General features: G+C 44.6%; 5 protein-coding genes, 1 non-coding gene and 1 pseudogene across 9 annotated transcripts; 4 read left to right on the plus strand and 3 right to left on the minus strand.

Moving 5' to 3' along the window:
• The first annotated feature begins 33 nt into the window (after positions 1–33).
• LOC112876019 (D-aminoacyl-tRNA deacylase) lies at positions 34–2,364 on the plus strand. Its single transcript, XM_025940047.1, has 8 exons — positions 34–228; positions 320–411; positions 950–1,016; positions 1,130–1,160; positions 1,259–1,399; positions 1,708–1,733; positions 1,820–1,893; positions 2,008–2,364. Exons 1-8 carry the CDS (start codon positions 187–189, stop codon positions 2,066–2,068), a joined length of 534 nt encoding a protein of 177 aa, XP_025795832.1. The 5' UTR covers positions 34–186; the 3' UTR covers positions 2,069–2,364.
• A 335-nt stretch (positions 2,365–2,699) lies between these two features.
• On the minus strand, positions 2,700–3,420 carry LOC112878138 (LOB domain-containing protein 2-like). The gene has a single exon (XM_025942558.1). It carries the CDS (start codon positions 3,418–3,420, stop codon positions 2,833–2,835), a length of 588 nt encoding a protein of 195 aa, XP_025798343.1. The 3' UTR covers positions 2,700–2,832.
• A 441-nt stretch (positions 3,421–3,861) lies between these two features.
• LOC112875864 (optic atrophy 3 protein homolog) lies at positions 3,862–6,359 on the minus strand. The gene is made up of 4 exons (XM_025939865.1): positions 6,025–6,359; positions 5,266–5,400; positions 5,064–5,150; positions 3,862–4,334 (listed from the first exon to the last, which is right to left on the minus strand). The coding sequence occupies exons 1-4, from the start codon at positions 6,151–6,153 to the stop codon at positions 4,173–4,175; spliced, it is 513 nt and encodes a 170-aa protein (XP_025795650.1). The 5' UTR covers positions 6,154–6,359; the 3' UTR covers positions 3,862–4,172.
• Positions 6,360–7,726: 1,367 nt separating this feature from the next.
• On the plus strand, positions 7,727–7,800 carry TRNAI-UAU. Its single transcript has one exon. It is a non-coding gene; the product is annotated as a tRNA-Ile (tRNA).
• A 1,526-nt stretch (positions 7,801–9,326) lies between these two features.
• LOC112874141 (leucine--tRNA ligase, cytoplasmic-like) lies at positions 9,327–14,234 on the plus strand. The gene is made up of 2 exons (XM_025937315.1): positions 9,327–9,662; positions 10,608–14,234. Exon 2 carries the CDS (start codon positions 10,612–10,614, stop codon positions 13,894–13,896), a length of 3,285 nt encoding a protein of 1,094 aa, XP_025793100.1. The 5' UTR covers positions 9,327–9,662; positions 10,608–10,611; the 3' UTR covers positions 13,897–14,234.
• A 951-nt stretch (positions 14,235–15,185) lies between these two features.
• On the minus strand, positions 15,186–20,491 carry LOC112874994 (C2 domain-containing protein At1g53590-like). Of its 4 annotated transcripts, none has more exons than XM_025938649.1 (12): positions 20,142–20,491; positions 19,393–19,467; positions 19,083–19,223; positions 18,810–18,905; positions 18,600–18,668; positions 17,885–18,037; positions 17,753–17,794; positions 17,580–17,628; positions 17,143–17,238; positions 16,888–17,071; positions 16,550–16,670; positions 15,186–16,313 (listed from the first exon to the last, which is right to left on the minus strand). In XM_025938649.1, exons 1-12 carry the CDS (start codon positions 20,265–20,267, stop codon positions 15,492–15,494), a joined length of 1,974 nt encoding a protein of 657 aa, XP_025794434.1. In that variant the 5' UTR covers positions 20,268–20,491; the 3' UTR covers positions 15,186–15,491. The 4 variants fall into 4 exon arrangements, with proteins under 4 accessions (XP_025794434.1, XP_025794433.1, XP_025794435.1 ...); XM_025938648.1 differs by having other exon boundaries at positions 18,600–18,731; positions 20,142–20,490; XM_025938650.1 differs by lacking the exon at positions 20,142–20,491 and having other exon boundaries at positions 18,600–18,731; positions 19,083–19,207.
• A 1,964-nt stretch (positions 20,492–22,455) lies between these two features.
• On the plus strand, positions 22,456–23,247 carry LOC112877577 (annotated as a pseudogene).
• The last annotated feature ends 1,147 nt before the right edge of the window (positions 23,248–24,394 follow it).

Genomic DNA, 24,394 nt, shown 5'->3' on the forward strand with positions numbered 1-24,394 from the left:
GGCTCGGTAAACTGTTGCCGTTTCTCAGGGCCCATCACTGAGGCATCAGCAGCTTTGCACACGCACCCGGCATCCCCACCAGAGCCGCCATTCTCTCTTTGCGGCGTCTCTCCGGCGAGCAGCGGCCCGTTCCTCACCGCGCAAGAAGCTGGCACTTGGCGTGGCGGGCGCAGGAGAAGACAGAGGATGAGGGCCGTGGTGCAGCGCGTCCTCTCGGCCAGCGTCGAGGTAAGCGCCCACCTCAACTCACAGCACGGTCGCAATTTGCTTGTAATCTTGGTAGAGACGAGCCCTGAATGCTCCTTCTGGTCGGTCGCAGGTGGAGGGGCGAGTAGTGTCGGCGATCGGCCCTGGACTCCTCGTACTCATCGGCGTCCACGAGGCGGACACCGACTCCGACGCCGACTACATGTATAGAGTCCTCTCCTTCCATCCCCCTCTCACTTCCTCCAATTACTGGCTTACTGCCAGCCATTGTCTCAATTATTGTCTGTTTAGACTTTACCCATTACTAATATCTTTGGAAGCTCACCAGAATCTGTAGTGGGAATTTGTTGATCCAGATATCAGTTAGCTGTGTTGGTTCACTGATCAGTTATTTGAGCTGGTGGAGTGATTGAATGATGATTCTTTATAGATGAATTGTGATACTAGTCACTTGTACAACTGAGGTCGTCTGTTGTGTGGATGCTCATTATATGAAGTACCAAATGCAATCTGTGGCAGCTCACTAGGTTGCACTAATATTCTTTTGCAAACATGAATACTTGGAAAACTTCGGTTGATCTTGTTTCTTGCTCATTCATTTATCAAAGGTTATCTACTCAGAATTTTTCTGATTTGTTACCAACTTACCATCTTTTGATGAAATTTGTTTATGCCGAAATGTTCAGTTAACATGGCTTGCTATTATAGCGTTGGTTGCATTCTGATACCGTGTCTTATTTAGTTGTCGGAAGGTCCTGAACATGAGGCTATTTCCTAATGAGAAGACTGGGAAAGCATGGGATCAAAGTGTAAGCCCCATATCCATCTTGGGACGAATAGAATAAAATTGGCCTACTTGACAATGTTGATTGTCTCCTGTACTTCATATGAGATTTGAAGATAAACTTTTTCCTTCCTGCAGGTTATGCAGCGTAGCTTTGAAGTCCTATTAGGTAATGTAATGTGACCTTTTGCCCTCAAGTGTAAATATAAATAACCTCCAGTAGGCCTGCTATTAACTTCTCCATTTCTAAGCTGATATCTTATTCAGTCAGTCAGTTTACATTATATGGCATCCTGAAGGGTAACAAGCCAGATTTTCATGTGGCTATGCCACCTGCAAAAGCAAAACCATTCTATGCTTCTCTAGTCGAGAAATTTCAGAGGTCATACTCGGCTGATTCAGTGAAAGGTTGGACATATTCCTTTGCCATCCTGAACTCTTGATTATCAAATAAATGTTTTTTTGTTCACATGGATATGCATATATTTGGATTAGCCTATCGTAGCTGATGAATTGTAAATTTCCCATGCTTCTCAATGTATCAGGCATTGTGGCTTGTAAAGTTGTAATACACAATCTTCTTGCCTTTGGTTTTGTTCCTGCTGTTATTTCTTTTGTAATTTATTCCTTGTACATTTGAAAGTTTTCTCCCATAATAAGCTACTTTAACATGAACACGAATCTAATGTTTTTCCTACTTTGACTATTTTTGGCAGATGGCATTTTTGGAGCAATGATGAAGGTGCATCTGAGTGACAAATATGTTGTTATTGGCCTTGCATGTCATATGGTCTTTTCAGAATAAGAGTTACTTTGGAATTGTTGCAGGTTTCTTTGGTAAACAATGGCCCAGTGACAATGCAAGTCGACTCACCCTCACTGCAAGGCGCTGCTCAGTCAAGGTGATTTTCCTCAAATTATCAAACTAATTTTGCTATTTGTTGTATTTTATACATGCTGACTGCAAAAGCATGCTTATACTTGGCTGATTTATTTGTTTTTATGCATTTGAATAGCAACGGCGATGATGGTTTGCTTAGAGATGGTGAGGCAAGAGTACCTAAAGAGACATGCTAGATTCTATGACTTGGTCTCCTGAGTCCTGCCGGCCTACAAGTGATGGATCCCTGGTCAATGTTATCCATTACATTATGCTCATGCAGAATTTTGAGTTTGGGGTTGGAGCTGGAAGATGTCATATGCTGTGCTTCTATATGACTTGTTGATCCCTGAGGAAATATCAGTCTTGATTTTTGTTACAAGTTGACATCGATCCTGTCGTTTGCTCTCAAATTTATGTACGCCGTCATTGACAGTCACTTCCAACATTGTATTTGTGCAAATGAGAGGAGCAGGCAGTCCAGACTATACTACTTGTCATCTTGTTCATTTTTTTTTTGTGTGTGGGATTTTTTTTTTGTGTGTGGGATTGATAGAGCTTATTAACATGAGAGCATTTGCATGAATGGACAGACTGAAAATGCATAAGGCCGCATGAGCTTGTCTGTAATTTCTGGGATCATATAACTGGATTAACAATCGTCGTGCATCATGATAACCGGCGGCTTAAATCAATCAATATACATAACTGATTCTTCTACTTGGATTGTCTGTGTCCTGCTCGAGCAGAACACGGGTAACCATAAGGCAAAATTAAAATGAAGCCCACGTGTCTTTTTTTTAATCCAAAATCAATTCTTGATCCTCTCTTTGTGCCCAGTGGTTAGTAGCAGCGTCACCTGCAGTTGCAAAGACAGTGCGGAGAAGCCAGTGTATATCCAGCATGCAAAGCCTTGTGGCGTTGCTCTTGCTGTCCCTAGAAGGATCGGCCTGACATCCTCTCATGGCGACGGCGGCGCATCCGGTGCCGACTTCCTGCCGTTTGGCGTCGGCGGACAAACCGGCACGCTGCGGTAGCCCAACATGGTCTGCGCTGCCGGAGCTGCGGGAGCATGAGGCGGCGGTCGCACGGCCACCACCAGTCCATTACCGCTGGCGTTGCCGTTGTAGCAGCCTCCGGCCATGTTGCTGTTGGCAGTGGGAGCGGCGGCGGCGGCGGCGGCAGCCCTGGACCAGAGCAACAGCTGCTGCTGCTCGGCCAGCTGCCTCCGCAGCGCGGCGTTCTCGGCGCGCAGCACGGCGTTGTCGCGGCGCAGGCAGGACACCTCGCGGTAGCACCCCTCGGAGGGGTCGCGCTCCCGCCAGCGCGCCTCCCAGGTGAGCGTCTCGGCGGCGCGCCGGCGGGCGGCCTCGGTGGCGTTGGCCTTAATGAGCTTGGTGAGGTTGGCCACCCCGAAGACGAGGTGCAGCGCGCGGAAGTCGTTCATCCTGTGCGCCGGGAAGTAGGCGGCAAGCTCGCAGTTGGGCTCGCACTTGCGCCGCTGGTGCTTGCACACCGCGCACGCGCCGCCGCTGCCGCCGCCGGTCATGCCCGTCGTCCGTCCCCGCTGCAGATGGAGGGGAGGGAGGGAGAGAGATGCATGCGTATGCATGTACATGCATATATGGAACAACAAGGGCCAAGGGCATATACATGTACGAATGCAAGAAAGTAAGGTGAGAGGAGGGTCACAGGCTTTATTTCTAGGTTGCTCACAGCAAGAGTTCGCAGAACAAATAGCTAGCTTAAGCCTGCTTGGCTGCTACTGCTAGGGGGCGCATGGAAACTTCTAATGCATTGTACTACAAAAATTACAAATGAGCGCACCGGCAACTGGAGCAGCGCAATATGTATGGTCAGCTATAGTTGAACCATACATAATTCACAAGATGAATCCCTTGACAAAAGATATATATATATATATATATATATATATATATATATATATATATATATATATATAATCAGCTATGGCTGAACCATTCACCTGTGAGGGTCTCAACTTGATGAGTTAGGGGGGACAATGTAAGACTACATCCATCTTTAATATCTCGCTCTGTGGTTACCACCCACAGGTAATCTATGCTGCACTTTAGTTACTTCTTTCTTACACACTATTATTTCTGGGTGTCCATGGATCAGCAACTACAAATTCTGATCCAATATAAACACCAAAGAATGGGCATGCCAGCACAACTGTCAAGAAAGAATTGGGAAACCAATCGGCAAATTCAAGGTGTTTCAGCGCACCACTTAGCAACATGGAATCCTACTTTGCCGCACCAAAGTTGAAATGCATAATCACGCAGGTGTCGCTGTCTTTCCGCCTTCTGCCACATGGACCCCTTTGAAGTTAAGGATTCCTGTTAGGCCTCGTCCTTTAGCAAGCTGCTCGATTTCATTGAGCTTCAATTTAAGATCCTCCAACTCTTTTGCTAAACTCTCCTCTCTTTGTTTCAATTCCTTGGCATCAACAAAAATAATTGTTAAGCTACCACTTGTACAGTTGAAGGCAAAAGTAACAAAAAAAAGCATGTCTTTGGACCTGTGCATATGGCAATTTTCCATGAGCATATGACAGGCCTATTCAATTTTGCAGGCCCTGAACCATACAAAACAATTTTCCGACCTCATAATTCAACTAGGGAGTGATGCATGCACAAAAAATTTCAGTTGATGTCTTGCTGTTGGAAATGCCATCAATAGCCAATTTTAGCCAGCGATTAGTAATCCCCAGTTTTGGGTTGATCCCTCGGCCAACTCCCTTGCTTCCCAGGCAAAGCCGTAAAAGCAGTGATGACATACTTTTTGACTTCTCTCATAAGGACAGCTTCTAATATGTTGTTGCATAAACCCTATAGGCTATAACTCATTAATAATTTTCCTGAACATGCATTTTTTAGTCATAAATCATTCCTCTGAAAAAGGCATAAATCCATAATAAATGTTCATAGTAACGAAGCATGTGCAGCCCATCATATGATATATTAGAATAGATCATGACCAATAATTCCTGGCAGGCAAACTACACTCGGGATGTCAATTATTTCCTTATGTAATATGCTCATTATGACACTGCAGATCTCCTAATATCTCTGTATGTTTTCACTTTGTAAATTTTCTGAAAACAAACTACAATTAGTGTGTTCAAACTCTAAAACAATGCAAATGGCATTGAGTGAAAGACACTACCTCAAGTTCCTGTTTACGAGCTTCCTCCTTCCTAGCCTCTGACCTTGCACTTCTTTGAACCTCAAAAATTAAAGCAGCAACGGCTACCTATTATCAGTATAACAAAACAATAGTGTATCATTAGCTGAGCATTTAATATGTCCATGTGGGGTAACTGCAGATGTAGTAGCACATATGATTTATTACTGGTTTCGAGAAGTACCGAAAAGATAAAGGCTTCTCCAATGAGATCTGTAGCAGCTTGTACTGCTTTCTGCTCATTTAAAGGTTTGATCTCCATATCTGTTGTATGCCCGTAAATGCGCCTTTGTATCTTTGTGGTGATACGATGGTTTATCTGTAACAATGCTTATAGTGATTACCATCAATATGCATGAACCATCACAAGAGAAGAATATGGCAACGAAAACAAATGCATTCAAATGGCCTAGAATGCTCCCCATTTGCTCTTTTTTTTCTCAAAAAGCAGGCAGTATCAAGTTTGACAGCTAACCAAATACATTTATGATCCTAAAGCAGGGATCATGTCGTCAAGATTCACTAGCTCATCATTTTTATCCAAAGAACGCTTGACTTGCATCCTGCCTGTTCCAGCCTTAGTAGGCTTGAAACCTATCATAAATTTAAGTTCCACTAATTTGCGAGGCAGAACGCGGATCAATTACTAAACAGGGGAAGCTCTCGGATTTGAAAAATTAGAAAGTGTGAGTGCATGACCAGCGCACATATACAATCCAAAAGTTAACTACAATTTATTCCTAAATCCCTTGTCTCTCTTCAAATGACAATCTCATTTCAAATGAGATTGTAAAATTTATCATACATTGCCGAGAACTGCAAGTGCCGCTCTAATCGAACGGATCCCCTTGCTAATTAAGAAGCAGTTAGGCGCAGGGGATGTGCCATTTGACCTAGAATGCAATCACCCCAAACGGAGGCGACAGAGGCAATCTTAGCTTACCTGAGCGATGGCGATGATGAAGTTGCGGAACTTGGGGTGGACGGCGGCCTGGCTCTTGAGGCGGCTGGCGATGGGCTTGGACAGGGTCCGCAGCGCCAGGGTGCCCAGCTTCGCCACCGGCAGTGCCATTCACGGCTCTCCCTCCGCCGCCGCCTCGACCCCGAGCGGGGGATTCGTTTGGCTCTTGATTGATTGGATCGAAAGGGACCGGGCCGGATGGATGGATGGATTCGGATCGCTCCCTCCCCTGGTGGGCTTGCGCTGAAACGGAGCGGAACTGGAACAGAGGAATTGGTTGGTTGCCAACTCAGAGCGGTGTGAGCTTTGACCAACTCATCACATCCCTCCATTTCTAGTTTCAGCTGCAAACTCCTTTTCTTTTCCTTTTTCCGAGTCAACTGCAAACCTTCTTGCTAAGCAAGGCAGGCTGCCCATCTTCTTGGAGTGAAAGGATTTGACTAGTCATTCATTCAAGGCAAATTTTGCTGCCCGAATCTGTAAAAAGATGTCTTTTTCTGATAAATTGAATGTGTAACTCCAAGAAATCAACTCTTACAGCATTCTTTTTCTCACGTTTTCTGCGTAATGATCGCAGGGCCTGAACCCTATCTCTATGTATGGGCGTATGGCCTATTCCTAATTCTAGCTAGCTTTTGTCTCTTTTGCAAGAAAAGGTGCTGTATGTACACCTTAAAGTTGATATACTGACGAACTCTAAAGAGATCCTTGCTAACTTTTGCTTAAGAAGTAGAGTCCAACAACTCTATGTCTCTATCTCACGTAAATCAGAATTACTGAAACTGTTTCCCGCTTCTTAATTTGTTCTTACTCGAGTTGATGCCCAATCATGTAGTACTATAAAGACAGCAGCAATCAGTTAGCTAGCTAGAATGAAGGATCAAAGAAAGGTGATTTTGCTTTCCAACAGCACTTGTAAAAATATCGAAATAACTCTAGATCGACAGGATCTTGTATCAGCAAGAACTTCCATTATAACCAAAATGCACTCAGGATGCAATTAAGCTAAATAGCACTAGCAGTGGTCTCCTAATATACATGGAACACCTTGTATTTGTTAATAAGATTTAAATCCCAGAATTCCTTATATATTCGTCGGATGGAGTAGCAGATCATCTTTGGTTAACTTTTGGAAGGCAAACCAGCAATCATGGTTTACTGAAACTCAAGAGATTTGTAGCTTACAAAGTGTCATAAAATATGGCTAAGAGACGAACCCCGCATACAAAGAAATGGAACCATATACCCTGGGAATTCGGCAGTGGCATTGTGGCGGGGCTCACTCTCATGAAACATCCAATTGAGGCTCAGCCTCGATGCACCATGTCCAACTGAAAAGTGCAGTGGCCATGGCTACGTTCGTCGACCTCGAGCACCGCTGGGAGCAGGCGCCGGGTACCGACTACTGCAAATGCACGCAGGGGATCAGTGACTTCACTTCCATCACGAGGCCATGACCCTTGAGCGTCAGGCATTACTTGCTTGGACTCAGCCTGCTCCATCTGCCCGTCCATTTTTGTTGCTGATCAGATCATTATACTAGACCTTGTGTCTCCATTTTACTAGACCGTATATAAGCAGCACTCCAGAAGGGAAAGAATCGACTGTTAGCAAACAAACAAACAAGGATGCTCATTGTGTCGATACAGATAAATAAAATCTATCCATAAAATTAGCAAAAACCGGTCCCGTAGCTCAGTTGGTTAGAGCGTTGGTCTTATGAGCCGAAGGTCGCGGGTTCGAGCCCCGCCGGGACCATTTTTTTTCCTTTTTCCTCTGTCTTTTTTTTTCTTTATTGCATTTCATTTTTTCTGTTTACTTCTAATATCATTTATTCTTCATTTGTTCTGATGTTTAAACCTCTCATATCTTTTTACTTTACATGTCCTTCTCATATGAAATAAATGCTTTCATCCTTTTTTTTACAAAATGTTCTTTTTTTTTACCTCTCGTATCAAATAAATGTCTCTTGTCCTTTTTACAAGTCATAGTTTCATCAAAGGCTTGTATCAATTAAATGTTTTCTCTCCCTACCTCCCTTGTTTCCTAAAGGCTTGTTATTTTTTAAAATAAACTGAATAAATTTTACCTCTCATAATTTTCTCAATGCTTGTTTTTTTTATAAAAAATGTATATTAGACACATACACATTGGAGCCTTGTAGTTCATGCTAATACCAACGAATATATATAACTTGAAGATGTGATTGCTAAACGAGTCCTATGGTAATAACTACAAGTGCATGTGGTAAATTTACGTAATTTAGTTTATTTTTTAAAAAAAAGTTTCAAATTTCTAAGGCAATTATGGTATATTTTGCGCCCTTTAATACAACTAAGTATAATGTCGTGTTATTGCCACTCTGACATATTGAGATACTATATGTTTTGCTAATGCAAATCAAATAACCAAAAGATCGCTATATATTCTATAATCTAAAGAAATTCACAGATTTATGCAATGGATAAATGTAGGGGGAACAAGGCATGCATGCAGGAAGATACAAGGACTCTAGGGAACGAGATGCTGAAAGAAAGTGATTAATTGGAAAGTGTGAGTTAATTGGGGTTGATGATGTACACGATTTTTTAAGGAAAAACTCATTAAAATGTTAAAGAAACAGAATGGGATAGTTTTTCAAATTGAATATGGACCAATTTTGCTATCCAGCTATTATTATTAAAAGATACCAGTATGCGAGAGGAGGATGAAACTCAACAACTCGCTGCCATCATCAATCGAGTTGGCCTTAGCGCGTTGCGGCTCAGGGCCTGTTCGGATCTAATGGAAAAAGAAACAGAAAGTGCAAAACTTTTACTCTTTTGCACTTTTTTTTGCACTTTTGGATTCAAACACCTCAAAGTGCAAAAGGGCAAATGCTACCGTAATTTTGCTAATTATGAATTAATTAGGCTTAATAGATTCGTCTCGTCATTTAGTCCTCATCTATGTAATTAGTTTTTTAATTAAAATATATTTAATACTTCTAATTAGCGTCCAAACATCTAATATGATAGGAGTAAAAATTTTACCATTTACACTTTTACCGTTTGCTGTTGGATCCGAACAGCACCTCACTCGCTGCTCGCGCACACACAAACACACGGGGCGGAACAGGCCTGCTAGCTTAACGGGTGGCTTGGGCGTGATGGCCCGCTAAGGTACGGCCCAAGTATGGCAACGCTGTCGGGCCGTGCCAGGCACGGCCCGTCCCCCGGCCCCTACGCCTTCCCCATATAAAAGGTTGCCCCAACTCTAGCCCCTAGTTTTTCCCCTCCCCAGCAGCCGCCGCGCGCTGCTCCCTCCGGCCACTCCCCCCTCCATTGCCGCCGCCGCTCCCCTCCGCCGAGCTCGACGGCGGTCGGCAGCCCCTACTGTCCCCTCCCTCCCCCGGCCTCCCCTTAACCGCCGGGCGCCGGCATCATCGCTGTGGCCACCCGCACTGAGCAGCGCGTGCCTGCTAGGCTTTCACGGTTCACCCCTCCTCATCTCCGTTTCTCTCCCCCGTCCCCTTCTGTCTCAGTCTCCCTTGGTCTTCCTTTCCTGGTGGCGACCACTGGTCGAGCGGCGGCGCTATTCGGTCTTCGCCGGGCCCTTTGCTGGCGACGAACACCCACCAGGTATGCCATCCCCTTCTCTTCGCTTCCTGCTCTGCGAAACGAAGCACCCCAAACCCTAATATAAGCTATTTGTATTCGGATCCGACCCAATTACTTTATATTACCTACTAGCTTCGATTTTGTTTGCAAAAATTATCGGGTGTACATGTGTGCACCCATGTCATATGCTGAGTCCGCCCCTGGGTGCTCGTGTTGTTAGGTGCAGACCTCCTCGTTGTGTTTTGAGGGGATGTATTTTATACACTTTTTCAATCCGAATTGCACATATAGAACTTAGTTTAACTTGATATGCTGGATGCAGCTACGATAAGTGGCTCTTGCTAGTTTCTATCAGTCTCTGGGATAATTAATTTCTCATTGTTTTTTCTGTCGAGTAGACTGTACTTATTTCCATAAAATTATGTGCTTAGTTTAGGTCTGTCAGCTATACTTGTTTTGCTGTAAGTTTGCTGCTGGGTTCATGAACTTCATGATATATATGGAGAGATTTATAGATTGTAGACACCTACAGTTTCTTGGACCAGGGGCAACTGGATTATATCTACACATGTTTCTTTTAGTGGTGATGTTGTTAACCCTTGTTTGATTAGTTCATAATAGATTTGATAGAAGATAGGTTAGCTTTACAAGAAAATTGTACTGATGTTTCTGCAAAGTTAAATCACTGCTATTAACCCCTGTTTTTTTAATCAAGCTAAAGTTCTTTTTTTCGCTGATATGTAGTTCTGTCATTTAAGATTTTAATATTACTGCCTTCTGTTGCTTGGAGTGGATAGTGGATGCTTGATTGTCTCACTACAGCTTGGAACAAATATTCCCTGCATGTTTATGCATCTTTTAGCTATTCTGTATACATTCAATGTAATCCACTAGTTTTTGACAACTTTGTTAAATCATACCATGCCAAGTGACTTGTACCCTGATACATCTTTTTTGTTTGGTTAGGAAAATGTCGTCTAATCCCGATGGAGGCAAGAGCTTTGCTCGCAGAAACCTCTTGCTCACAATTCAATCAGAGGCTCAAAAGCTCTGGGATGAGAACCGGGTTTTTGAGGCTGAACCAGGCAATGGTCGTCCAGGACCTGGTGAAAAATTCTTTGGCAACTTTCCGTATCCTTACATGAACGGATTGTTACATTTGGGCCATGCCTTCTCATTGTCCAAGCTTGAGTTCGGTGCTGCGTACCACAGACTGCGTGGTTCCAACGTCCTTTTGCCGTTTGGTTTCCATTGTACTGGAATGCCTATCAAAGCCTCAGCAGATAAGCTTGCAAGGGAGATTCAGCAATATGGTAATCCTCCAGTGTTTCCTGCTGTAGAGGATGAAGTCAGCTCGGAAGTAGCAGATAGCCAGGCTGACCAGGCTGTTGCTGTTGCCCCAGATAAATTTAAGAGCAAGAAATCTAAGGCTGCTGCAAAGACTGGTGTGCAGAAGTTCCAATGGGAGATCATGAGGGGCTTTGGCCTGTCAGATGAAGAAATTGCTAAATTCCAGGATCCATATCACTGGTTGACATACTTCCCTCCATTAGCGAAGGAGGACCTTAAGGCTTTTGGCCTGGGATGTGATTGGAGGCGGTCATTCATAACGACTGACATGAACCCGTTCTATGATGCTTTTGTCCGGTGGCAGATGAGAAAGCTGAAGAAAATGGGCAAGGTTGTTAAAGATATGAGGTATACAATCTACTCTCCATTGGATGGTCAACCTTGTGCTGATCATGATCGAGCAACAGGTGAAGGTGTGCTGCCACAGGAATATGTGTTGATCAAAATGGAGGTGATCCCACCTTTCCCTCCTCAGTTGAAGGCCTTAGAGGGGAAGAAAGTTTACTTGGCTGCAGCTACACTGAGACCTGAGACAATGTATGGGCAGACAAATTGTTGGGTACTACCTGATGGAAAGTATGGGGCCTTTGAGATCAATGCTACTGATGTCTTCATTCTGACCGCAAGGTCTGCACTTAATCTCGCATATCAAAATCTATCAAGGATCCCACAGAAGCCAACATGCTTGGCTGAGATATCTGGAAATGATCTGATTGGTTTGCCACTGAAGTCTCCTCTTGCCTTCAATGAAATCATATATGCGCTTCCTATGATGACCATCCTAACAGATAAAGGGACTGGTATTGTGACTAGTGTTCCAAGTGATTCGCCAGATGATTTCATGGCGCTGCAAGATTTAGTCACAAAACCAGCTCTGAGAGGGAAGTTTGCTGTGAAAGATGAGTGGGTTCTTCCATTCAAGGTTGTTCCAATAATCAATATCCCTGAATTTGGAGACAAGTCAGCTGAGAAGGTGTGCTTAGATCTTAAGATTAAGAGCCAGAATGACAAGGAGAAGCTTGCCGAAGCAAAGCGGATGACATATTTGAAAGGATTCACTGATGGAACTATGATTGTAGGAGAGTTCAAGGGCAGAAAAGTTCAAGATGTGAAGCCATTGATAAAGAACAAGCTTCTGGAAGAAGGCACTGCAGTGTTGTACAGTGAGCCTGAGAAGAAGGTAATGTCAAGATCTGGTGACGAGTGTGTTGTTGCTCTCACAGACCAGTGGTATATAACATATGGTGAGGCTGAATGGAAGCAGATGGCAGAGAAATGTTTAGAAAATATGAATACATTCTCAGCTGAGACCCGCAATGGCTTTGAGCACACTTTGGGCTGGCTGAACCAGTGGGCCTGTTCACGTTCTTTTGGTCTAGGGACTCGTATTCCATGGGATGAGCAGTTCCTTGTGGAATCTCTTTCAGATTCGACCCTATATATGGCCTATTACTCCATCGCGCATCTTTTGCAAAATGGCAATATGTATGGCAAAGAGATATCTGCTATCAGGCCAGAACAAATGACAGATGATATCTGGGAGTATGTGTTCTGCAATGGTCCAGCACCAAAAAGTGACATCCCTCCTACCCTTTTGAGCAAAATGAAGCAGGAATTTGAGTACTGGTATCCCTTTGATATCCGGGTTTCTGGTAAGGATCTTATCCAGAACCACCTGACGTTCTGCATTTACAACCATACAGCAATTCTACCGGAACACCATTGGCCCCGTGGCTTCCGTTGCAATGGGCATCTTATGCTCAACTCTGAGAAGATGTCCAAGTCGACAGGGAATTTCCGTACTCTCAAGCAGGCCATTGAAGAATTCTCATCTGATGCCACTAGGTTTGCGCTTGCTGATGCTGGTGATGGTATGGATGATGCAAACTTTGTCTTTGAAACCGCAAATGCTGCTATCTTGAGGCTTACAAAGGAAATTGCATGGATGGAAGAGGTGGTGGCTGCTGAATCTTCTCTGCGAGCTGGGCCTCCATCTAGTTATGCTGACCGCGTTTTTGCCAATGAGATAAACATTGCAGTCAAGGAAACTGAGAAGAGCTACAATGCCTTCATGTTCCGAGATGCACTGAAGTCTGGGTTTTATGACCTGCAGCTGGCTAGAGATGAATACAGACTCTCCTGTGGAGCGGTTGGCATGAACCGTGATTTACTTTGGCAATTTATGGACGTCCAGACGAGGCTTATCACCCCCATCTGTCCACATTATGCGGAGCATGTGTGGCAAAAGATCCTGAGGAAAGAAGGCTTTGCAATTAAAGCTGGGTGGCCAGTGGCAGACACCCCAGACCCTACTCTAAGAATCGCAAACAAGTACCTGCAAGATTCTATAGTTTTAATGAGGAAGCTGCTTCAGAAGCAAGAATCTGGCTCAAAGAAACCCAAGAAGGGAGCTCAACCTGCTCCTCCGTCAGAGAACAAGATGAGCATTGGTCTTATATATGTGAACGAGCACTTCTATGGCTGGAAAGAGCAATGCTTGAGGGTGCTCCAGTCTAAATTCGACAGCCAAGCGCGTTCCTTTGCACCAGACCAGGAGATTATAGAAGCCCTGAAGAACTGTTCCATTGGACAGGAAGCAAACTTCAAACAAGTTCAGAAGCTGTGCATGCCCTTCATCAGGTTCAAGAAAGATGAGGCGAGGGAGGTTGGCCCTCAGGCTTTGGATTTGAAGCTTCCTTTTGGTGAAATGGATGTTCTGCAGGAGAACCTGGAGCTGATCAGAAGGCAATTGGGCCTTGAGCATGTAGAGGTGTTGTCAGCGTCTGATGAAGCTGCCCGTTCAAAAGCTGGCAAGTATGCGTCTCTACTGAACCAGAACCCTCCGTCCCCTGGCGAGCCTGTTGCAATCTTCATGAGCAAGCACGAATTTGAAGCCCAAAACTAAGGTTGCGTATAGTATTTGAGTTGTCATCATCGATAGCAAGTGTTATTGTTTCTTTTTTTCGTGGACATGTTACAGTTTGATTAGCTCGGAGCTTTTGCGGTGCAAGCAATTTTCTCTTCTCTGTAAGACCAGTTCGTGGTGAACATAGACATTGCAAACTGATGCTGCCTTGCGTGTGTTTCTCCTTTTGTTTCTCCATTACAAGTCTTTCCTTTCATGTTTTGGTGCTATGGTTAAGTAGGGCACACCGGAAGCAATTGTGATATTCTATTTGCCCATGAATTTGATGTAATGATACAACTCAATGTGTTACTGCTATGCTCCATTAGTTTTAGCTAGCTGTGGTACTGTTAAAATGAACAATTCATTTATGCCTTCACAGGCCTATTTAGGCGTTTGCACATTCTGGTTAGCAGTTAGCACTTAGCAGGTAAACCTATTTTTGCATCGCACTTGAATTTAGCATGTATACTGTTAAAATGAACAGTTGATTTATGCCTTCACAGGCTGTTTAAGCACTTGCACAGTTCTGGTTTGTTCAGTTGGCCAAGTTCGGGCTACACATACTGGAATCAGCTGCTAACCCAGAATCTTGATGCCTTTGTTCTCTTATCCATGGATCTGTCACATTGTATTTCTCAATAATGAACTTAGTACAGATCTCAAGTCAAATATGTGCTGAAAGAGGATAACAAGTTTTGTTAACTGCCGCAATAATTTTAAAGACTTACGATGCCAAAAAGCCTACAGATTTTAATCGGTCCAAACATTGTGTACTCATTGGTGTTGTATAAGTACAGAGCTGTTTACTTAAATTACCGGATGATCAGTATGCCACTCGTTAAGCTCTGCACGCATTAAAAATAATGAGGGCTTGTGGACAAACAAAATAGATAACGGCAACAGTTACAACAGTTGATGAAGCTTATGTTTATGTATAACGCCAATTTTGTTTGAGATTACTGATTACAGAGCTCGTCTCTGAATGATTTTAGGTTTTTAATATGGTATATTGTATTACTTTGCCTGTTTTCTTTTAGAACTCAGTATTTTTATTACCTTTTTTGGGATTCTATGTCTATCTAATAGTCTGTTGGTCTGGCTAAAAAAAAAGTCTATTGGTTGATTAGCTGTGACACGTTAAGTCTATGTAATAATTTCTACTGTTTCCTGAACTGAACGTGTGATGTGATGCACTTGCAGCGTAAAAATCTTGGGGATAGTATTGGCAAAAATATGTACATATATTTTGAAATTATTGGCAAAAATATTACACGAAGGAAAGAGCATAAAAACTTATGATTTACAATAATATGCCAGATTGCCAGTAATGTACAGAAGCTCAAACAGAGCTATTATTTTACAGCACGAGGGTCTCTCACTGCACAGCACACTGCTCTTTGTTAGTGCGGAGTAAGTATTTTACAGCCATTTATAAACTGTTATTCTTCACAAATATGATATGAACAATAAAACAAGGCTTTCTAAGATTGACGTTCCATGGGTCTATGAACAACAAAGAAGGCCGCATGTGCGAACCAAATCACCAGCAAGATTAAAAGAACAAAACTGATGATCTTGCAAAGTTGCAATCCTTATAAGGCCTGAGTAGCAACCTTCGCTCCCAACGCATCTTCTTCAGCGCCATCACCCTTGCCATGTTCCATTGTCTGATGGCCCTCTATTTCTACTGGTTCACCTTCAACGGGCATAGGTTCTTCACTCACCGGCTCAGATCCATGAGCGTCAATCTGCTCCGGGATTTCTGATAGCTTATCCTCCGCTCTCTTCCTGGAAACATTCCTGCTCAATGTGCTCGTCAGTGATCTGCCTAGTTCGCCTGCATTTTTTTCGATAACCTTTGCTACATCTTCTGTTGAGTTATCAGCGTCTCCCACCTTGCTTGCTGGGCTTGCTTCTTCGTTCACTACAAGCTTTATTGATGTCCGCTTCTCACCAAGCTCCTTCAGGTTGGGAAGTGGTGTTTTGGGGAGCTTTGGATCAAGCTCTGTCACACTCTGAGAACCCGGAGTAGTAGGAAGGCTGGGATTTAGACTCCCCTTCTTTGAGTTCTTCCGGAAAAAGGAGCCTAAGTTAAACAGACCCCCTTGCCCACTGCTTTTTGGTGTGGGGATTTCCTTCGACTTGTCAACCTCTTGGTAAATCTCCGTGTCCGGGCTACGTGCTCGTCCTTTCCGGGATTCCCATGTCTTTGGAACCCCAGTGCCAGGGCGATGAACATATAACCCTCCAGGTTGTTCTTGTCCATCAATGTTTATGTGCTCCACTTCATCCATTAAGACTTTCTTTTCTTCAGGCAGTTCACCAGCATCCGATGCGCTGTCAACTGAGGTTGATACCGGTAATTCAGCATCAGCTTTCCTCAATGATTCGTCCAAACATGACACATTTTTGTCCTGCAGATACAAACACAACTAGAATTGACTCCAGGAGTGACCTTTTACAGCTCAGGTTTGAACATGCTGTATATTGTCTAGCTCATCAAGTTATTTTTACAAGATAATTTCGAAGAAGAATAGCAACTAGAATCACCAACTACTTTGGTTTAACCCTGTCACCTCATCAATTTGCCACTAAAATGGTGTTAAAATATTATGGCAAAAATGAAAGGAGACAGAATATTGCAACTGACCTTAGATACATCTTCAACTGTTACCGCCAAGTGAATCCTTCCTTTCTTGACATTATTCAATGATATCCACTTGTCATGTCTTTGTCCACCTCTCAGCTCATGTAAATCAATGATACATTCTCTGTAAAAAAACAGAACGCAAGATTTTTTTTTATCTCATTTCTGAAAATTACCAAATATATCAGATCATTACAAAACAACAGTAAGTGACAGATTGTTATCTTCAACACAAGCCAATTGAATCAACACATAAGGTTAATAAGACAGTAGAAGCGTTATCCTATAGATTTCCTGGTCAAGGCATCATTAGCAGCATGAACTCAGAAAACAGAACATACCCAAGCAAGTCATCAAACATGGGGTCCTTATCACGAACTTCCATGAAAAGTTCATTTGATGCCTCCCACGATGTGATTGGCATTTTGAATTCTTCAAACCACTTAGGGGATAGTGTTTTCCTCTGTATCTGTGTTTGGAATTTGAAAGGACCAAGACGACCTTTCACATAAGGGTCCGCTAGTCCTGTGCAATAGAACATGAGATGTGTTAAATTAATGAAGAGTAACACAAAAGTTGTCACAGGTTATTCTCACCATTTATATCAGATGGCTTCATGTCAGTTCCTTCTAAAATCTCAAGCTTCACATATGCAATGGGAGGCCTCTCCTCAATGCTGAACCAGTTATTTTCTGTAGAATACAAAGACATTGGTACAATATAGAAGATAACAGAAAGGGACTGAAAGTTAACCATCACTGAAAAGGGAACTATTAATTTACTATTCCTCTTGATGATGTTGGTCATAATCGATTTTTGTAGCAGAATAGCCCATAGGCTAAAGAACTACAAAATTTGTTTATTTTAGGTACATAAATTAAAGGGGCATACCAAATTCTAGCATTAATTGTCCATAGCTAACATTAACTGTACCTCTGCAGGAGGATTTCAGAAACTATAGAGATTTTTTTTTTACCGGGAGGACTGAAAGGATAATTTCTTAAACACAAGCAGAAATAAAGTTGCTTCCTACCTGAAGGAGTAGATGCAAATTTTTCGACATTGATGACAATCATATTGGGCTGGCAGAAGAAAATATACCTCAGTAAGGAAAAAATACACAGCGGATAACCTTCAAAAGGTTGCCCTGAGTAAGCTTTTGAAAGAAGCAAAATAAATTAAAAAAGTTAGTTATAAAAATCTGACCTCAACTAATGTCTGCTCAAATGCAGTATCCATCAACTTATCCTGGTAAAACAAATCCAGGAGGCTGAGTATCAGTAAGAAACAGAATCCCAACTGTATTGTAAGAAAGATTATAACACAGGACAATCATACCAGCCATCCTGAAATTCCTGGAAACTCAGTGACATCAAGCCCATGATTAATGAGTGGTTTCACAGTCATCTGAAAATAAGGTGGCTCCACAAAGCAAAGTCTTACGCGGCCAAGAAATGGCCAGCTCCGAACAAACTTCACACCAACTAAAATCTGCAAAAACATATTCTTAACTGAGTACAAGGTAATAATACATTCAAGGAAGAAATTGCTTAGTTTATCTAATGAGGGTCTTATAGATTTTAAACTGTACTTTTCACTCATCTGTTTTCCCATAGAAGAAATTTGTATACTTTTACAATATTGCTTAACACATTTATACATCTGTGGGATCTCCCATTTGTCATAAAAATAGAGAAGAATATGTATAGACCCATTGTTGACCAGAAAACTTTTATTAATTTCCTTAGGATTACATTAAAGTTACAACAGGTACTTGCCATCAGTCTGTACAAGAAACGGTGTAATTTTTTTACGTATCACTTTAAGGTGCATAAGTATTAGCAGTTGCCTTCATCAAGGTAAGGAAAACTGTATGAATTTATTTCGAATTTTGAGCAAGGTCCATAAGGATAATGGAGAACTTCAACTAACAAAAGCAAGTCATTTCCTTTCTTTTGTCATCAAGTGAATCACATGTTTTCTGAAGCATCACTCTTCCTATGTGTGGGGTTGGTGTTTTAAACTGCAATGAGAATATCACAAGTTAACTTACCTTTCCCTCGACATGCATGCTAGTTAAATGCATGTTTGCAGTCATTCCAAGTCCCACACTCTTATGCAGCTGCATAGCAAGTACAACACTTGTATCTTCAGCGGAAAGGAAATTCATTCCAAGCTCAAGAACCTGGATAAGTTCATTAAAATGATGCAGATTGTTGTTAATTGCCTATAAATATTCAGATCAAACGACAGTGATACATACCAAATGGTCATCATCTGATGTCTCAGGTAGAACTCTCATGGAGGTAAACATTGGTGGATTCCTACCCATGTAAAGCTCCTGAACACTTGCTTTGCTCTGTAGAATAACCAGATCAAGTTAGCTATCTGGTATCGACGGATGGTAATGCCTAATTGAAGAAATTAAATGTGAACTGACTTAAAATAAGCATTGTTAAAGTGGCAGTACCACGTAAAAATGTCACAAAATTGAGCACATGAATTAGAAAGCCAAGATACAAGAAGGAAACTGTACAACTGTCCAAGGTTTGAACTTATCCAAGAACCACGGTATGATGGGCCGTAGAAGTTGTGAAACGATCTTCTCCATACAGATAGGCCACATCTTGTCGATTGCATGGTTTAACCACCGTACTGACTCTGCATCAGAAAGGAGCTGATAGATAAAAACAATATGAGCTGAGCTGAATGTGCACAAGCGAGAACAGTCATCAAAATGGAAACAAAAAGGAGAAAATGAAATTGACAGCCTAGTCAACCAGGTTTATCCTTGCATCATTTAAAAAGTGAAAATCTTGGATTGGATCACAGAAAAAGGTGAATACTCTTCGTTGGTAGGCAGATTTCATCTCCTCATGTTGTATCCTCTTTCGCAGTCTCATCGCACACCGAGCATTTACCTACAACAAGAAGGAGCATTTTCATTAATCAATTTATCTGATCATGATCTAATTGCACATCGAGCATTTTACCTACAAACAATTAGATCATGACCTGAAAAGCTTCGAAAGTTAATTTATCCAGAAAGGTAGTACTTGGAATGCGAAATACGCTAGACGTACGGTAAGTGCAACGACAAGAGGAGGAAGTAAATAAATAGGGAAAAAGAAACAGTGTGGTCCGAAAAAAAAATTGAAGCAGCTTGCAGTCGCCAGTCGGTGTTGATGAAGAGACGGAAAATTTCATGTTATACCATAAAGATACAGTGGCAAGGTGGCTAATTAATCAGCCAATGATAGCATAGGAAAGCAACAGCTTCATGTCTCTGGGTTCGAACTGTCTAGGAAAATTGCGAACTGCTAGAATCATCCAGAAAATCATGACTGAAAGCGGAGTGAAGAAAAGGCAAGTCTCGATCAGATAGCATGTGTGCTCGATCTATAGGCCTTTGTTGGAATTGAGTTGCATGAATCGCAAAAGGTGTGAATGGATTTTGTGACAGAAACAGATGAAAGTGACAAAATGCAAAAGACAAGAATCGCCGTGCGGTGTGGTCCGGTTCTTGCAAGAAGGTAGGGGGAGGGGAAAGAAAAGAAAGGCAAATCTTTTGAGGGGGATCGGAAGTAGTACCCACCATGTAGAGGTAGATGAAGGCCAGGAGGAAGAGGACAGAGTGGCGGATGCCGAGGGCGCCGGCGGCCCAGAGCGCGGCCAGCACGAGGCCGATGTGGTAGACGAGAGGAAGCTCGGCGGCGTCCATTCGCGTCCTCCGGTCGCTGCCAGCGCCCAGCGGGGTGCGAGCTGCCGAGCTGGGCGAGGAAGATGAAAAGGAAGTTGACCGGTGGCGGGGCGTGGTGTGAATCTGGAAGGCAACCCGCCACGGCAGCTGGCGGACGGCGAGCGGAAGGAACTAGAGAGGAAGTGAAATTGATTTGTGATAGGGACAGGGGGGCGACTGAGATAATTGTTGTTGTCAGATTCTCCAGGAAGAAGGAAGAAGAAGAAGAAATTGTTGTCAGGGCAAGCGGCAAGTTGATGGCCGGCCAAGTGGAGTGGTGGGTGGCGCACGGCGTCACGTGCCTGCCGACGCGAGGGAGGGCGGGAGGGGCCACCGCACCGTCCAGGTCAAGCTGAGCTACCCGCCCCCGCGCCCGCTGCTCCTCGGCTTTCGGCTTTCCCCAGCTCGTCCCGCCGCCAGCCCCCTTTGCCCACATCCGACCGCGCCGCCGCTCCTCCCGGTAATGCATCTCCCTTGTACTAGCCGCATCGGCTTTGACTGGTTGCTGTGACTCACGAAACTGGTGTCAGGCATACTGTACTTTGGTTACATCTTTTACATGCTTCTTGCCTCGTTTGCGTTCTGTGTGCTTGCTCACCGGTGCAATCGGGTTCTGCGCCTGCTTCTGGTTCACGAGATTGATCTACTCATCTGTGAAGATCGACTAGGCTTGATGACATGACAATGCAGAGAGTTTGCTGTACGGTTATCGTGAAGCCGCCTCCATTTTCCACCTTGCATTCCTGAATTTTCAGGAAATTTGTATTTCAGGTGTTAACGGCGTAAACAATTTATGTCCACTGTGGTTCAGAGCTGAAGATGATATACGTCGTCACTATGGAGATATGAAAGGATAGGACACTACTGTCAGCTTCATATCGAGCAATTTTTCCTTGTATTGTTATGAACTGCTGTATAAATTCAATTAATAGCTACTCGCTAATAATTGTCTGCCATCTCTTTCTGCCTCTGCATGATGATGTTGATAATGTGCTTGGTTTCATCAAGAAATTTTTGCGTTCAAAACTCTTCTTCATCTCGTAATAACATTTCTAGTCCGGTTTGATATATATTCAGAGATGGTTCGTTGATCTCTGCAATCTGAAGGATCCAGAATAAGTTTTCTAGTCACTCTGCAGAGGAGCTTCTCCCCAATCTGAATGTTGCTCCTCTGTTCTAAAAGAATGTAACTCTGGTTTTTCGATGAGTTAAATAATTTCAAATTTGATCAAATTTATACAAAATAGTATTAACATTTATATTACAAAATAAGTATCATCAGATTAATCATATAATATATTTTCATAGTAAATTTATTTGGATATAAATATAATCAAATTTATAATTTTTAACTCCTCTTATGTTCTTTTAGGAACGGAAGGAGTATATTGCCTTCATATTATTAGTATTGAGAAACAAGCGATGAAATTGTCGTATCGCCATATTGTTGGGCTTGGGAATTGTCAACGGAAGAACAAAATTACCAGAACATCTCACAAACAAATTGGTGACGCCCCATGCTTGATTTGATGTCCAAATTAACAACAATGCCAATTTGAAGTTGCTGCCGTGCTGGGCATCAGCAGCTCCGGCACTCCGTGGCCGGCTCCTGTCACCCGCTGGACCCAACTCACCTCGATGGCCACCAGCCACGACCCCTGCAAGTGCGGTGGCGCACCACCACCTGCGTCTCGGAGGCCCCGTGCCCGTAGGCGTACAAAAGGAATCCCGGTCCCCGACGGCTGTCCCTGCTCAGCGGCATCGTATGGCGGCGTGCTCCGACGGTGCCGCCCGCCCGTCTCGCCGTACTCCCCTCCAGAGACACGGTCCTCCCATCCGCCCCACCGCATCCGCTGCCTTTTCTTTTTCAGGCCTCAATCGGTCCGCCGCCTACTGAGACAGCCAAGCCACCATTCGTTCCGCCGGTGTCGAGCTCTTCGCCGGCGGAGCCTGCCGTCGCCATGCGGGCCGCGAGACGCGCACCAGACTCTAATCCAGAATTAGGGGGGTTTATGCAAATATTCCAATCGCGATTAATAGTCGCTATCCAATACAGGGGTTTACGTGAATATTCGGATCGCGATTAATAAGGGTGGTTTCTGTAAACTCTATTAACTACGATCTCCTCTTCTCTACATCGGCCCCACTCTCCTGTCGCCTCTCCCGCGTGCCCGCGCCGCCGCGATCGCCATGGCTCTTGCCCCCTCCCGCCCGCCAACGCCTGCAGCTTCAGCGGCGACGGACACCTCTTCGTCGCGGATAGACTCGCCGTCTCTCAAGGCCCCTCTCGCTAGGACTCTCAACCACTACAACCGCCTCCAGGGCAAAGCCGCCGCTGTCGTCACCGCCTCCTCCTCCTCCGCCTCCGCGGGCACATCATCCCCGCCTCTCCTCCACTGGAAGCGCAAGGTCCCTTTCATCTAGCAGCATCACCCCCTCGTACTTTACCCTAACCTCGCCTCTCACATTCAATCTCCTTCTCCCGCGCAAAGCCAAGGACCGGAAGCACGAAATCCTCCGCCTCCGCGAGGTGCTCAAGCTCGTCCAAGGTATAATGCGCCAGTGCTAATCCATCCGCCGCGCTTGTTTGATTGACCAACTTCCATTTCCGGCTCCTGTAAATTCAATGTGTTGTGGGATCAGATGGGGCGCGTTGGGAGGAGATGGAATCACCGGTGACCTCGTGCCGGTGCCACTTCTTCGACGGGTGCGGGGACCTGTAGGCGCAGCCGGACGGTGGCGGCGGGGAGCACTGGGTCGACGCGGTGCTGAGGAGGAGGTTCCTCAGACCTGGTATGGTTTCGATTGGATTCGATTTGCTATTTTTTGTTTTTGAATTTTGTGTGGGGTTCTAGTGTTCTACTAGAATTCGACGCCTCTCGATGTGACAGTGTGGTGGAAGGAGAAGCGACGGCGAGTGGATCGACCACTTCCAAGGAGTAGTTTGATTGGTCGGTTTTAACTTGAATTTACTGAGCAATAATTTGATGTTGAACATCGAAATTTGGGAAACAACCTTCCTTTGAACTACAGTTCTTCTGCACTCCGTCACCGTCAACATAGGCTCTGAGCAGCTAGTTTTAGGGGAATCGAATTAAAGGCCCGTTCATTTCCGGCCTCTAAAGCCCGAAACCTCTAAACTTTAGAGGTCTGGAACAGAACGGCCCACTAATTTAGCGAGAATCTTTCCTTTAGAGGTCGTGAAACTTTAGAGGGTGCGAGCACTCTAATCCGCTCGCGATTCCCAGCGCTGACCCCACCCCCCCGCACCGCCGCCCCCCACCCCCCGTGCCGCCGCCCCTTGCTCCTCCCCGCGCGCCGCCGCCCCCCCTCCCCCCACCCCCCGCGCCACCGCCCCCTGCTCCTCCCCGCGCCGCCGCCGCCCCCTCTCTCCCCCCACCCCCCCGCGCCGCCGGCCCCTGCTCCTCCCCGCGTGCTCCTCCCCGCACGCCGCGCCGCCGCCCCCTCCCACCCCCACCCCCCGCGCCGCCGGCCCCTGCTCCTCCCCGCGCCGCGCCGCTGCCCCCTCTCCCCCCCACCCCCCGCGCCGCCACCCCCTGCTCCTCCCCGCGCGCTCCTCCCCGCGCGCCGCGCCGCCGCCCCCTGCTCCTCCCCGCGTGCTCCTCCTTGCGCGCCGCTCGGGGCCAAGTGTGTTCCATCTTCTCAGCACCCCCAGCAGAAGAACTCCTTGTTGTTGTCATTTCCCTCTTTTTGGACCGTGTATCTAGTATTGATGGACAAATTACTTTTCTCAAGTGACAGGGGGTAAAACTGTAAATTTACTCACATTAGATGGCTGTAACAAGCACCCCTCTAAATATTAGAGGTCTAAAATGTTTAGACCTCTAATTTATAGGACTGTATTTTAGACCCCTCTAATCGGAAACGAACGCACCCTAACTTAACAAACTCAATGAACGATAAACAACTTATAGAGCCAGCACTAAAAGCCAGATCAACGAAGTAACAAACTAGCCAACTTAATGCCCAAGCTAATATCTAATCCGACCACACTTAAAGACGAAGCCTACCGTACACTTTTCCTGCAGTTTTGGGCGCCAAGGTAGAATTGCCATGCTTCTTGTTCTTGCAGTGCTGGTAGGTTCAAC

Source organism: Panicum hallii, chromosome 9 (genome assembly GCF_002211085.1).
Source record: "Panicum hallii strain FIL2 chromosome 9, PHallii_v3.1, whole genome shotgun sequence".
Taxonomy (NCBI): Eukaryota; Viridiplantae; Streptophyta; class Magnoliopsida; order Poales; family Poaceae; genus Panicum; species Panicum hallii.